Source organism: Ictalurus punctatus, chromosome 13 (assembly GCF_001660625.3).
Source record: "Ictalurus punctatus breed USDA103 chromosome 13, Coco_2.0, whole genome shotgun sequence".
Classification (NCBI taxonomy): domain Eukaryota; kingdom Metazoa; phylum Chordata; class Actinopteri; order Siluriformes; family Ictaluridae; genus Ictalurus; species Ictalurus punctatus.
The window spans coordinates 16229037-16241814 of NC_030428.2; the positions used below are offsets into that span (position 1 = coordinate 16229037).

The window sequence follows — 12778 nt, forward strand, 5'->3', positions numbered from 1 at the left end:
AGGTAACATGGCATAATACAGCTTGAGAGTGTGTTCTCTTGCAGAGAACATATTTCTCTAGGAGAGAAATAACACTGTCTTCTACTATTTGTAATATGAATAACTCAGCAAATTAAACATCCTGTTCGACAAATACACCATTGATATCATATGTTGAATTTATATTTTCTATTAGTAATTTTTATCTATTATAATGTATTACAATAATCTATTATAATTTGGAAGTCTGGTGAATCATTTGAAACATCATAAAGGGCCACATTTGGCCTGCAGGCTGCCTGTTCAATAGGTCTGACTTAAAGGATTATAGAAATTAAAGGCATGAAACAATACCAGGAGATACCTATTGAGCTCTTGGAACCTGGGCACATGTGTAGAGTAGCGCAAGGGAATACATGCTCATACTGAAGTCAAATAACAGCCCTGATTCTCTGAACTCTTTTGTGCCAATGCCATAATGACCTGTTTGCTACTAATGTCTCATAATGACCTTTGACCTCATAAGCCTCTGTCTGACACCAGGCAACACAACACTCCACTCCAGAGCAAGAGGGACAGAGATAAAGGAAGAAGGAAAAAAAATAGCAGGGTAGACTAAAATACTGTGTCCCAGTACGGCAAATAAAATTGACCTTCATTGCATAATCTACACTGAAAAAAAGAGAATATGTGTTGGTCAGATTTAAGAGAACATATTACATGAAGTTTATATAAAAATATTAAGTTTCTCATCAAGCTGTGATTTTCATTGCATATACTAAATTTCATTTAAACAAGTTTCTAATGACTAGTTTGAATTATGTAGCATCAGTGCGATCATTTCATATAGTTTTAACATAATCCAATTACGTTATAAAATCTTGTGAGGATGTTGGCACTGATGGGAGGAAATAACTACAGTATTAAATTAACCTGATCAACACGAGCATGACATGATAGTGCAGCAGCAGGAAATGCCGCTGCCTCACAATGCCACTGACACCTGGGTTTGATCCTGGACTTGGGTGAAAGTGGAAGGCTTCATTTAATTCAGAGCTTTGAAAATACATGATCAAATCATAATGAAACAAATTGTACACAATGTAACTGAATTCGTTAACGTGGAACCGATGTATACATTTGAGTTAAGTAAATTCAATGAACCTTTTTTTCAGTGTAGTGTTACCATTTACCACATGAACAATATGTAAGCACATGAATAATATATAAACGTGTTGTTCATGCGTTTATGACATGAACATTACATAAACACACATAAACCATACACAGAAGGTCAGTGCTCTGAGGTTTCCCTCTCCCATACAGGCTCTCCAAAAAGAGCATTAGAACTCTGATAAATTCCAGTGACAGGAAGTTATCATTTGTTTTATTTGGTGGACAACATTATTAATGCCATGGCTAAATGTGGAGTAGGTAAAGCATGTGTAATTAAGCTCCAGCTCTTGTTCTCATTAGTGCTCCACTAATCAGCCTGGTCCACAATAAAAAAGGAGTTTTCTTAATCAGGTAGAGTAAACAGGTTTGAATGAGTTTTTCAAAATGTCTGCTTGGCATAAACAGAAGTGCATCTCAGGAGGGAATGCACATTCATCACAGTGATAACTTCTTGCTCTGACTTTGTGCCAGCATTTGGACACCTTGTTTTATCAAATTAATATTGTTGGTGCGTCAGAGGTTAGAAGGAGTCGCAACACTTGTAGATAATCAATGGAAGTTGTAAATATGATTAATGTAGGGCTCTTTGCACTGATTAAGTACTTAGTCTGCCTCGTTTAAACCAATACCAGCCCCATTTACTTACATACAATTAGGGATGGTAGGGACTGTGCCAGGAGGCTGTGTTCACTGCATCAACTGTGTACAGTAATACACAAATAAGATATGAACCAATGCTGGGTTTAATTCTGTATGTGTTATAACATGAATGGGGAAAATTAAGAGTTTTTTTTTTTAAAGCTTTCTGAGGAACTTAAATGTTATTTTACACACTCTCACTCACTCACGCACTCACTTTCTAGCTGCCTTTCATATGCACAGTTCGGGACACAAATAAAAGAAACTCACTTGACCCTCTTGACTGTATCTGTGGGGGCAGTTGGTCCTGGGGTGGGCTTGCGTTTCCGTGGCCTGCCAGGGCCTCGACGAGCTGGACTTCTTGAGGTATCCTCTTTTCTGTGAACACACACACAGTTTGTCAATCATTCTAATTCACACTAATGGTGTATAGTGGGCAGCACTAAGCCACCCTAATTGTTGCTGTGGCCAGGGAAAGGGGCTTAAGCAAGCACAGGGAACTTAACCTACTGGTCAATGGCTTAAGTATGGAAGACACTGTGCAAGCTGGGTGGCCTTAGCTGTTAAATTTGTGGAGAGGGAAGAATGACTTGGAAAGTGCTTATAAGAATGGGTGTAAAGTGCAGACTAGGTGTGCATGTTTGGTCTTATGTGTGTAACTCCGTGTGAGTGTGTGTGTACGTGTGTGCGTCTGTGTGAGGGTGGCCCATCACTCACTGGTGGTCATGTTTTCTCTGTAGCTTGGTCAGCTCTTTCTGTTTCTCTTTGTAGCGCCGCTGCAGCTCAGCCAGCTGCATCCTCATCGCAAGCTCCTCCCTGTCCAATGTTTCCATTATACTCTTCACCGGACATGCCTGCAAACCCCGCCCACACAACCCACATAACATCAGCTAATGCACTGGACTGCCGATATCAAATCAGACTGCACCTGTGTGTTCATGCAGAACTTGATGTAAATAGTCCAACACACGTTTGACCCAAAAGCCAAACTATTTGATCGGTTCATAACATTCAGAACAAACTTAAAGAACATTTAAAGAACAAACATATTAGTTGAAAATTTGAGTGATGATTTTAAATTACTTTAGCTTCCTAAATCGAATCATTTTATACTTGAACTGACACTCCTGTGATTAAACATCATGTTTTTGTAAAATATGATTTTGTAAGCAGATATTGTGATGTGCTAGCAAGTGATAATTGATTAACTGTTATTTTTTTATGCATTTATTACAAAATGAACCAAATAGACTCATCAAAAGCAGTCACAGTCAAAACACAATGTTATTGCATGAAAAGAACACATTTATAAAGACAAATTTATTATGACTCAGGATCAGAGGGAATAGTGATACCGGTTCATGTTGCGGTGTCCATTTCCACTTCCTGCGCAGGTTAAATCTACGACGTAGAGGAGGGAAAGACTCAGTAGTGACGGGCGGAGTCACTTCCAGTGCCCGTGCAGCTGCAAGGGTCGCTAGACTCTCTAGGTCAATGAGCAGTCTCTCTTCTCCTGCAGGGATAACCAATTAGCATATTTTAAATGAACTGCTGCACATTTCTGCATTCACATGATGAGTGAAAGACTGAGAATCGGTGTGTGATAAGTTTATTTCCACAGATTTAGCAGAAGGAGCTGTGCAGGAAGACACTGACTCCAGCTACATGGAAATGTCTGCACTCATCACATGCTGCCCACCAGAGGTAAACCTGTCTTCAGTAATGCAAAACAAAGCTTTGTCAACCTTCTTCTGTCATTCTCATAAACATACCCTTAGACAAGTGATCTGATGAGGTGGTACTATCTCTCACGCAAACAAACAGAGTTAAACAGACAAAAGTGATTACAAGTGCAAGAAGAGAGGGCGAGACATAGTGTGCGTAAAGCAGAGGGCAAAATAAAGAGCAAACAGCCTCTAAGTACGAAGTTGTATCCTGCCAGCATCTTATGTCTTTCAGTCTCTGAATGAGTGATGATGATAGCTATTAACTAGAGAGCTTATCTCTGTACACAAGGCCTAGATGCCAGGAGCCATGTTACACAAAGACAGGAGAGAGAGAGAGAGAGAGAGAGAGAGAGAGAGAGAGAGAGAGATGAAGGGGGGGGGGATTTCTCTACATTTATCTCAGTCATTAGGGCAGGCCACACGCTCACAGCAAATGGGTCTTGAATATTCATGACAGCCCGAGCTGGCCTAGGGACACTGAGGAGACTGTGTGTGTGTGTGTGTGTGTGTGTGTGTGTGTGTGTGTGTGTGTGTGTGTGTGTGTGTGTACATGTGTGAGTGAAAGCAAGAGAGAGAGACAGATACCACACCAACACATATAAAACAGAATCGTAGTCAATTCACTCAGTGAGGAGAGTGAGAGAGAGGAGGAATGAGAGCAGGAGAACGGGCAATGAAGGAAAAGAGTGTGAGTGAAAGAGGCAAGGGAGGAACAGGAACGGGGAGAGAAGAGGAAGGCAAGCCCAGAGGGTGGTGGGAGGCAGGCAATAAGAGGTAAAGTGTTTATTGAGCCATCTATTTATTCTCAAACATGCCCTCATTACTGACATGGAAAGAATCCAATTTCCTCTACAGAGGGGAAAACCCGGGGAAATACACACAGTGCACTGGCAAGGTGGAGTGTACGGGTGCAGGAGACAAGTATGGGAGAATTATGGGATGGAAGGAGAGAAGATGAGGAGAAGGTGAGAAGGAATCAAGTAAAACTGGCAAAGCTGGTAGAAGGTTTAAGAGTGATTACAAGCCCTTACAGCTTTGACGTGAGAGGAAATGAGGCAGAAAGAAAGAAAAAAATTTAAAGGAAAGAAATGTAAAAAGAAATACAAATAATAATAATAATAATAATAATAATAATAAAGGGTAAGAAAAGAAAAAGGAGGGAAAGGAAATAAAAAAGATTGAAGTTACAAAGAGAAAAGGAAAAGTAAGAAAAGGAAACTGAATAGAAAAGACAAACAAAAAAAAGGGAAGGGAGCAGAATTGCTCTATCCAGTGGAGGTCTTTGGTTTCCCAGGGGAATTTAGTATCTCATCTGATTGACATCACCATGGCAGTTATAGCACAGTGGTGTTCAAGCTGAAATCAATCTACAGTCAGCTCTAATGAGACAAGCTGAATCCACCATGCCAGCTACAGCTCATGCAATCTCTCTGGGCTGGAGGAATGGAGAGGAGGAAAAGGAAAAGACCAAGATCCCAGAGAGTACAGTCCTGCTAGATCAACACCCTCACTGCAACATCCTAGTTTGATTGGTACATTCACTACACTCAACCGTTATTCTTTTTAACATAATGTGGGAATGCAAGGGAGATATTGATGACCATTTGCAATTTCCCTTAAGTTAATTTAAAAAAAAAAAAAAAATTCTACACTGTATTAAAATTGTTCTGGAAAACTAGCTAAAATTAGGTTATAACATTGCACAAATAACTGGGTTATAGTAAAACAACTGATCAAACAGAAATGTTGAGATATGTTTCCTTCTGTTTTGTAATGTAGGATTTGTGTAAGAGAAATTTAATTGTCACAGTCAGAGTCATGAATATTCAGAGGCAGGCGTCCTATACATTCTATTTTACAGTTACAGTTTAGAATAATTTTAATTTACAGTCACAGTTTTATAATAACTCAGTGACACCATGCTTTACAGATCCATCCATCCATCCATTTTCCAGGCTATCCCAGGGAGGATCAGGCATAAGGCGGGGTACACCTTGGACGGGGTGCCAATCCATTACAGGGCACAATCACATACACATTCACACACCCATACATACACTATGGTTACTTTGAACATGCCAATCAGCCTACAGCATGTCTTTGGACTGGTGGAGGAAACCGGAGTACCCGGAGGAAACCACCACAGCATAGGGAGAACATGCAAACTCTGCACACAGGGCAGCAGCAGGAAATAAACCCCCAATCCTGGAGGTGTGAGGTGAACGTGCTAACCACTAAGCCACCATGCACCATGCTTTACAGATATTATCATTTAGTCTCTGTATAGTAGTTTGCTGAGACAAAAAAGTACAAAGCTATTTATGTTACTTTTAATAGTTGGTCCAAATACACACACACACACACACACACACACACACACACACACACACACACACACACACACACAAAGCTAAGTAATAAATGCAATGAATGCAGAAAGTGTTTTTTATGATGTAGTGGAGCCATTTGGGATTTCTTAGCTTCTAGAGAATGTTAGTGTAAATAAAAACATCCTTTGGCAGGGAAGCAAAATGCTCCACGGAAAAGCAACAAGGCTTTAAAGCAGCTCTCACAACAATGGAGGCTAATTAGGCAACAAAAGCAGTGCAATCCTAAGAGGGAAAAGATCAGCTGCTTTTACCATTTCATCAACTCTTCACAGGGGGAAGACACAGGCAGCTGTGGAAAAGCTGGGCCTTTTTTCCATCTTAAATGAGCTTTATAAACATGATCAAACAGGTTAAAGGGCAGAGGCAGGGGAGCACTCTCTCCCTCAGGATGACTCAGTGAACATGGTCCAATCCACAGGACCCAGGGGGTTCATATCATTATAGCTGCCTTTTAAGATGGGCTCAATCTCTTTTAAGAACAGCGTCCTCCAAGTCTTCACTATGTCTCTCCCATAGGGAGAGAAGGCTACGGAGGACTTGATATTTGGTCAACAAAGGCAAGAAAGGGTTTGAAGAGTTGTGAATGTGTATGTAATGTATGTATATGAATTTAAACATGTGTGAAAGGGTGAGAGTATTGTATGCGTATCAGGAAGAAAGCTAGATGGTCAGTTGGGAATGGTCATTGTGTATACATTTGTGCATGTGAGCATTTTGAGGTATTTAGGGGGTCGTGTTATCTATCCTTCGCAGAAAGGACAGAAAGCTGGCTGGGCTGAAAAGCTCTTTTACACACCTTGTCTTGTGAGGAGAAGCAAAACAAAATGAAAGACACAGCCTTGGTCCTCCTCTGCTGCCTATATCACACAGCTACAAGACTGCACATGCAAAGCACTGATGAGAAATTAAATTGTGTGTACAAGTGAGGTGAGTATGTGTGTTAGGCAGCTTTTGCTGTTCTGATAAAAGAAGATAAAATACCACAGCCACTCTGTCGCTGCACTACTTGGCTTCCAAAATCAATTTTAGGTCTGGATTAACACTCATCTGATGTGCATGTGACTGTATTGGAAATATGCATGTTAGTTTGAGTACCTGCACTCTTCATGCTGCTGCCGTTCTTCTCTTGTTGTCGTCTCTCCAGCTCAGCAAGCTCACTCAGAAGTGCCATGCCATTTTGAGGGGGTGTTATACAAGCAGGCATTGCCACGGAGGCAGCCATCTGGGCATCTCTTGTGGCACAGAGAGCCGCTGCAATCAGAAGCTCCAGACTCCAGATGCAGGATCCAGGATACTGGTTACCAAGAGCAGAAAGCTCAGACAAGGGAGAGGATGGTGATGTAGCCTGAGTGACCTCCAGATCTACAGATGTACTGGGTGAAGTACAGTTTTTCTCTTGGACATCCTCAGTCAGCTCCACAGAATGGAGCTCCTGGGAAGCAGCAGGTGAATCCTGGACAGGATTTACAATATCATCTTCCTGAGTTTTGACCTCCTCGGCTGGGTCCTGGACCTCCAGAAAACTGGGATGATCAGGGGTGAGGGTATTAGATGCCTCTATTTGTGAGTTCTCCCCTATAGGTGAAGTATTTGGGCAGAGGGATTTGGAGGGGTGTTGGCATTTAGGTGGAGAGAGAGAGGTAGGGGGGCAGGTCATATCCTTCTGATCTTCATACAACTCTTCCTTTTCTGCCATCACCCTATTGTCCTCCTGGACATCCTCTACTTGAGGTCCCACCTTGGCAGTTGAAGTAGGGGATTTTGCTGCCTGGCACACAGACTCCTCCTCCATTGTGGAAAGCGGGAGGGGCTGCGGTTCTGGTTCAGCAGGTTCTGCTTGCTCTGCCTCCAAGTCAGCATGTTCAGCTAACCGGACTTCTTGTGGAGATGGTCCAGCCTTGTAACCAATTGCAATGGCAGGATAAGTATAGCCTGGTGGAAGATCTGTGGGTGGGGCGGGGGGGGGGGGGGGGGGGGGGGGGTTGATAGTACAGGGGGAAAACTCATTAGTTGGTCAAAATTAGTTAGTCAAAATATCCTCTGGCTAGGGCCAGTTTGTGTGTGTAAGGCATTTCCATTATAACTCCCAGGACCATAAGCAGCAACTCCTGCCACAGCTTTACCATTCATTTGTTAATGTGTGACCTTACGAGTTACAATACATGGCTCAGCTCCTAAACTATGGTGTATAGGTGATGGATATGATGTATATTCCATCTCCATTGACTGTGTTTACTATTCAGAGACTGCATTGCATTTATCTATTACCACTCACACACATAATAGTGCCTGCACCATAAAGACTATGGGCAGGCATGATCAAAATTTCCAGGAACACTGAATTATGTTCAAGGGTGTTATGGATGCAGTGTGTGCACTGTTTGTGTGTGAGAGATTGCACACAGGAGTGTTTGCATATAATTTAGTCTCTGAGTGAGCATGTGTATTCATCTCATTTGGGGTGAGAGTGAAAATGATTGTGTGAGTAGCAGTGTGTGTATGTGTGCTTATTCAGTGCACACTTTTGTGTTTGTAGGTGTGTGTGTGTGTGTGTGTGTGTGTGTGTGTGTGTGTGTGTGTGTGTGTGTGTGTGTGTGTGTGTGTGTGTGAATGTGAGCGAGAGAGAGAGAGAGAGAGAGAGAGAGGGAGCTGCAGCATAGCAGGTTATATTGATGACAGCATGGTGTCTGGATGTGATTGCAAAGCTAGCCCTGTCACCCCAGCACTCGGTTATTGATGGTATCCATCCGCCCTTCCTGACAAAGCAGACAGATGAATTTGTATCCTTCCGCCAGCCAGGCCTCAAGGACCCCTGAAGGATAAGCGAGCCCCCGTCTACAGTCATCCTGGCCTCCCTTCCTTTGCACTGTCTCTTACAACAACCTCAAGTTTATGCTTTTCTCATACACCTATATATGTTAAACATGTGCATATATAAACAAATAGATGACATTCAAACAGGGATAAAAAATGGTGAAAGGATACACTACTTTTTTGTAATACAAACTGATTGTCAGTCATCAGAAATCAAAGAGCTATGTGGTTCTTCAAAGACTCCATCTTTTTTATCTTAAGCTTTGTATGTTTCTCCCCAGACTAACTGTCCTTGAGAGGCAGACCAAAGTCTCCCCTCCATATCTCTCTTACGCTCTATTTTTCGGCCTGGAGCCATGGAGCCAGGCATGATGGTAAGACCTTAACCTTGAGAATGGCAATGCAGTGTTCCCTTTTCTCTCATCTGCATGCTGTTATTTTCCTTTAGAAGTAGGACTGTTGGAAGAAAAATACTTTACCCTTTGAACCTGTATAACACTGACTGCTCTAGTACAACAAGTAGCTAGATATTGTATGCAAATACAAGCAATGAATTTTTCAGAACCACCATAAAGTCAGTAAAGATCGGAATAAGACCTGAAATGCAAGTACACTAGGGCCTCTAATCATGGTTACTTCACTCACCAGGCTCCAGAGAGTGAGGGTAGTCCTGCGGCGGCTGGCCCTCTCCTCTCTTGTCCTGAGACTCAGCTTCTTTGGGTAGGTGGGGGGTGGCATGGGGGCTGAGTGCAGGAGAGCGAGGTGCTGCTACAGCTGGGCTCGGCTCGGGGCAGGGGGTGCATGGAGTGCTCTTAGGAGGGGGCCGTGGGGCTGGTGAGTGACAGCAGGGTGAGAGACGAGAAGCGCATCCCCCTGGAGAGGAGGAGGAGCGACTTTTACTGGAGGAGGGGTATGAGAAGGGTTTTGCTGATTTTAGGGTGCGAGGCTCAGGAGGACCTTCATCCAGATCAATAGGTGGATCCTCAGGTTTCCTCTGTGGGTGTGAAAAACAAAATGATCATAAAATTCTCAGGTAATATATATATACATATACATATATATATATATATATATATATATATATATATATATATATATATATATATATATATATATATATTACCTGAGAATGTGTCTGCCTATGTGCCAGCTCCATTGCCTGTGCTGCTCTGTGGTGTTGCTGGTGCTGATGCTGCTGCAGCATATAGAGCTCTTGTTGCCGTAGAAACTGGCGGGAGTAGACTGAGGAATGCTGTATGTGAGAAGCAGGACCTCGAGCCCCATACACTGGAGGCCATAATCCCTGTTGCTCCATTACATCTACAGAGAGTGGCAGAGACAAACAGACAGAGGGATAAGTGAGTGTTAGAAAACCTTTTTGCACTCCTTACCCCTATCTTATTGGTAGAAAGAACAGGTCCCCTCAATTTACTCACTTTCTTTAATATCTTACTGGCTCATTTTCTTTTGCACTCGATTACCATCTTTTGAAAACACAGCCCAAATCCTCTTTATTACCTTATGAGGCTGCACATTTGAAACTAAGGCAGATCAAACACTTCATGTTGCCACTCACTTATCCTTGCTGTTAATTGTGGTTTAATTGAGCTTTCCACACTTGCCTATTCCCTACTACCACAGTAATCCAGGTCAAAACAAACTCAAACTGTCACATGAATGTAGCTCTTTGCATGAGTCATTCCTGATAGGCTGCTAGAGAGGAAGATGACAACCAAGTTCCAAACGGCACACTCGTTCATTTGAGCTTATATGGTCTCAACATGTCTTTCGGGTGAAATGAAGAACATTTTAAGATGTCACACAAACTGTTGAAACTCAGGCTACCTAGGCTTGCAGTTCTTTTAAATACATGGAATTGAATTGCTTTTCCGATTGCAGGCATCTGCAGTTGGCTTGAATGGAGGGGTTATCCGAGGACAGGACTTTATCAAATTATTGTGTATATTATAGGACATGCCTTTAAGGGTGGGAGGGAGAAAAAGAAAAAGAAAAAAGCACACGGATGGATGCACAACAGCTGTGTACTTTGTCTCAAACTTGAGAATGAGTCATCAAATATTTCAACACAATATGATTTTTTAACTGCTTTTCACGTGCTACTCATTCTGGCCTCCTCGTCTACCCTCTCTACCATTCCCCCTTTCCCCAAAGTATGGTGGGGCTCTTTGTTGGGCAAGATTACTGGGACGGGGGTAATGTTTCCCTGGGGAAGGGTCCAGTGGGTGCATTTCCACTCTCTGAAGCAGCTCCTGCCGAGCGCTGAAGGAAAGTGCTGCACCGAAGAGCAGAGAGCTAATTAAATTTCACAGACTGAGATGGGAGGTGGGAGCACACACAGCACTGAGCAGATCACTACAGAACAGCGCACAGGCACACAGCACATAATGGCCATGGTCAAATCAAAGTGCTGCAAACAGCTCTGTGAGCAGGTGTGGGCCGACGTCAAATGAAGCGGTCCATGAGCTTGCTTTACACAGCAATGTGTACTGCTAGACAGTGTAAAGAAAAAAAAATCACATTACGGTAAAGAACAACATAAGGAAAACAGAGCACTGAGCTTAACAACTCCATAGCTCTCAAAAGTGTACAGCAAACAACTCAGGCCTAGACAAGCTTACCATAAAAACATTCTCTTACTCTCCTCGACTCCCACATGTTCATTCAGTGGAAGAACAACAGGCTCATGGCTAACTATGTATATGAATCAGAATTCTGACATGCAAATATTTACACAGTGCCTCACCTGTTACGTGAATTATACATCTATTTCAACTAGATGTTCATGACACACCTCCTCTATGCATTAACACTCTACCTTTAATAAGCAATTGGTGGAACAAACCAGCTTCCTGCTTAGAACAATTTTTGAATCTGTTTGAACAGTTTTCATACTTCCATTTTGAGCATGCAAATAAAGTTTTAGAACTGCACATGGAGACATCAACATTAACCTAATAATAAGTTACATGGCTTAGTAATGCATTTTTACAGTGATAACAGAATTAGAATTGAAAACTGGGAGCAGAAAAAGCTTCTCAACCTGACAAGGCAAATGAACTCAAAGAGTATGGATAGTTATTGAGTTAAAGACTACAGGAAGTAATGAAAGCATTAGAAAGACGGTTGTGCATCAGTAAAATCAAATTCATGTTTTCATTAAAACATGTGCGAACATCCACACTGCTGCATTAGATGAAAATAGTCTGGTTCTTGCCAGTGTACCTAGGTGATGGGTGGCAGGGTGGGCAGCCGGCTCAGTTGGTAGAACTACCAGGGCAGGAGAGGGGTCCTGCGGAAGTGGCAGGACAGGCTGCAGGGGGCTGGGCATGGCCGCAGAGAAGCCTGGGGGCAGGTTCTGGTGCAGAGCAGCATGACTCAGACCTGATGTCAAACAAGAACCAGTCAAAATACCATATATTTAAAAAATAATGTAAAAATAATGCACCCTGTTCACTAATAGTATACTATATTTGTGGATTTTTAGTCATGTCTGAAATATTGGTGGAGAAATCCCCTAATGCACTGCTTAAGGTCAGTGTCCAAATGGTACTTTAGAGCCATGGTTCTCAGAACATGGTTTTGTAAACCCCAGGGGTCCATGAAGCATAGCTATGAGTTGAACATTTTGTAAATTTTGTTAAACTGGTAAAAAATAAAAACATACCGTAATCTCAGTTATACTTATTATCCTATTTGACTAGTCACTTGAAATGAATTAGTTTAATCCAAATCTCAATAGTTGTATAAAAAGCTATACAGCTCCAATAAATGGACAAAATATTTACACCTTTAAATAATGTGGGGAATATTTGAATAGTTGGATTATGTTCATAAAATAAATCTCTACCAAAGGGGTCCCTGACTGAAAAACCTATTTGAAGGGAATAGGGTGCAGGGTACCATTTTATACACAAAGTAAGTTCATTTGAATCACGTTAAATTTAATAATAATATAACTATATGCAATTAAGTAATTTAAACTAATAGCGCAAAGCCTGCAAATTAGGATAAACTGAGAATCTACCATTTTAC

General features: G+C 41.9%; 1 protein-coding gene across 8 annotated transcripts in view; it reads right to left on the reverse strand.

Moving 5' to 3' along the window:
• bahcc1b (BAH domain and coiled-coil containing 1b) overlaps positions 1–12778 on the reverse strand; it is a 94333-nt gene that overhangs the window by 22245 nt on the left and 59310 nt on the right. For all 8 annotated transcript variants that reach the window (XM_053684881.1, XM_053684880.1, XM_017483769.3 and 5 more), the window contains 7 exons: positions 11969–12127; positions 9849–10045; positions 9371–9719; positions 7007–7855; positions 3150–3307; positions 2512–2648; positions 2065–2172 (listed from right to left, as the gene is read on the reverse strand). In XM_053684881.1, coding sequence (XP_053540856.1) covers positions 2065–2172; positions 2512–2648; positions 3150–3307; positions 7007–7855; positions 9371–9719; positions 9849–10045; positions 11969–12127 — 1957 coding nt within the window. The remainder of the gene's footprint in view (positions 1–2064; positions 2173–2511; positions 2649–3149; positions 3308–7006; positions 7856–9370; positions 9720–9848; positions 10046–11968; positions 12128–12778) is intronic.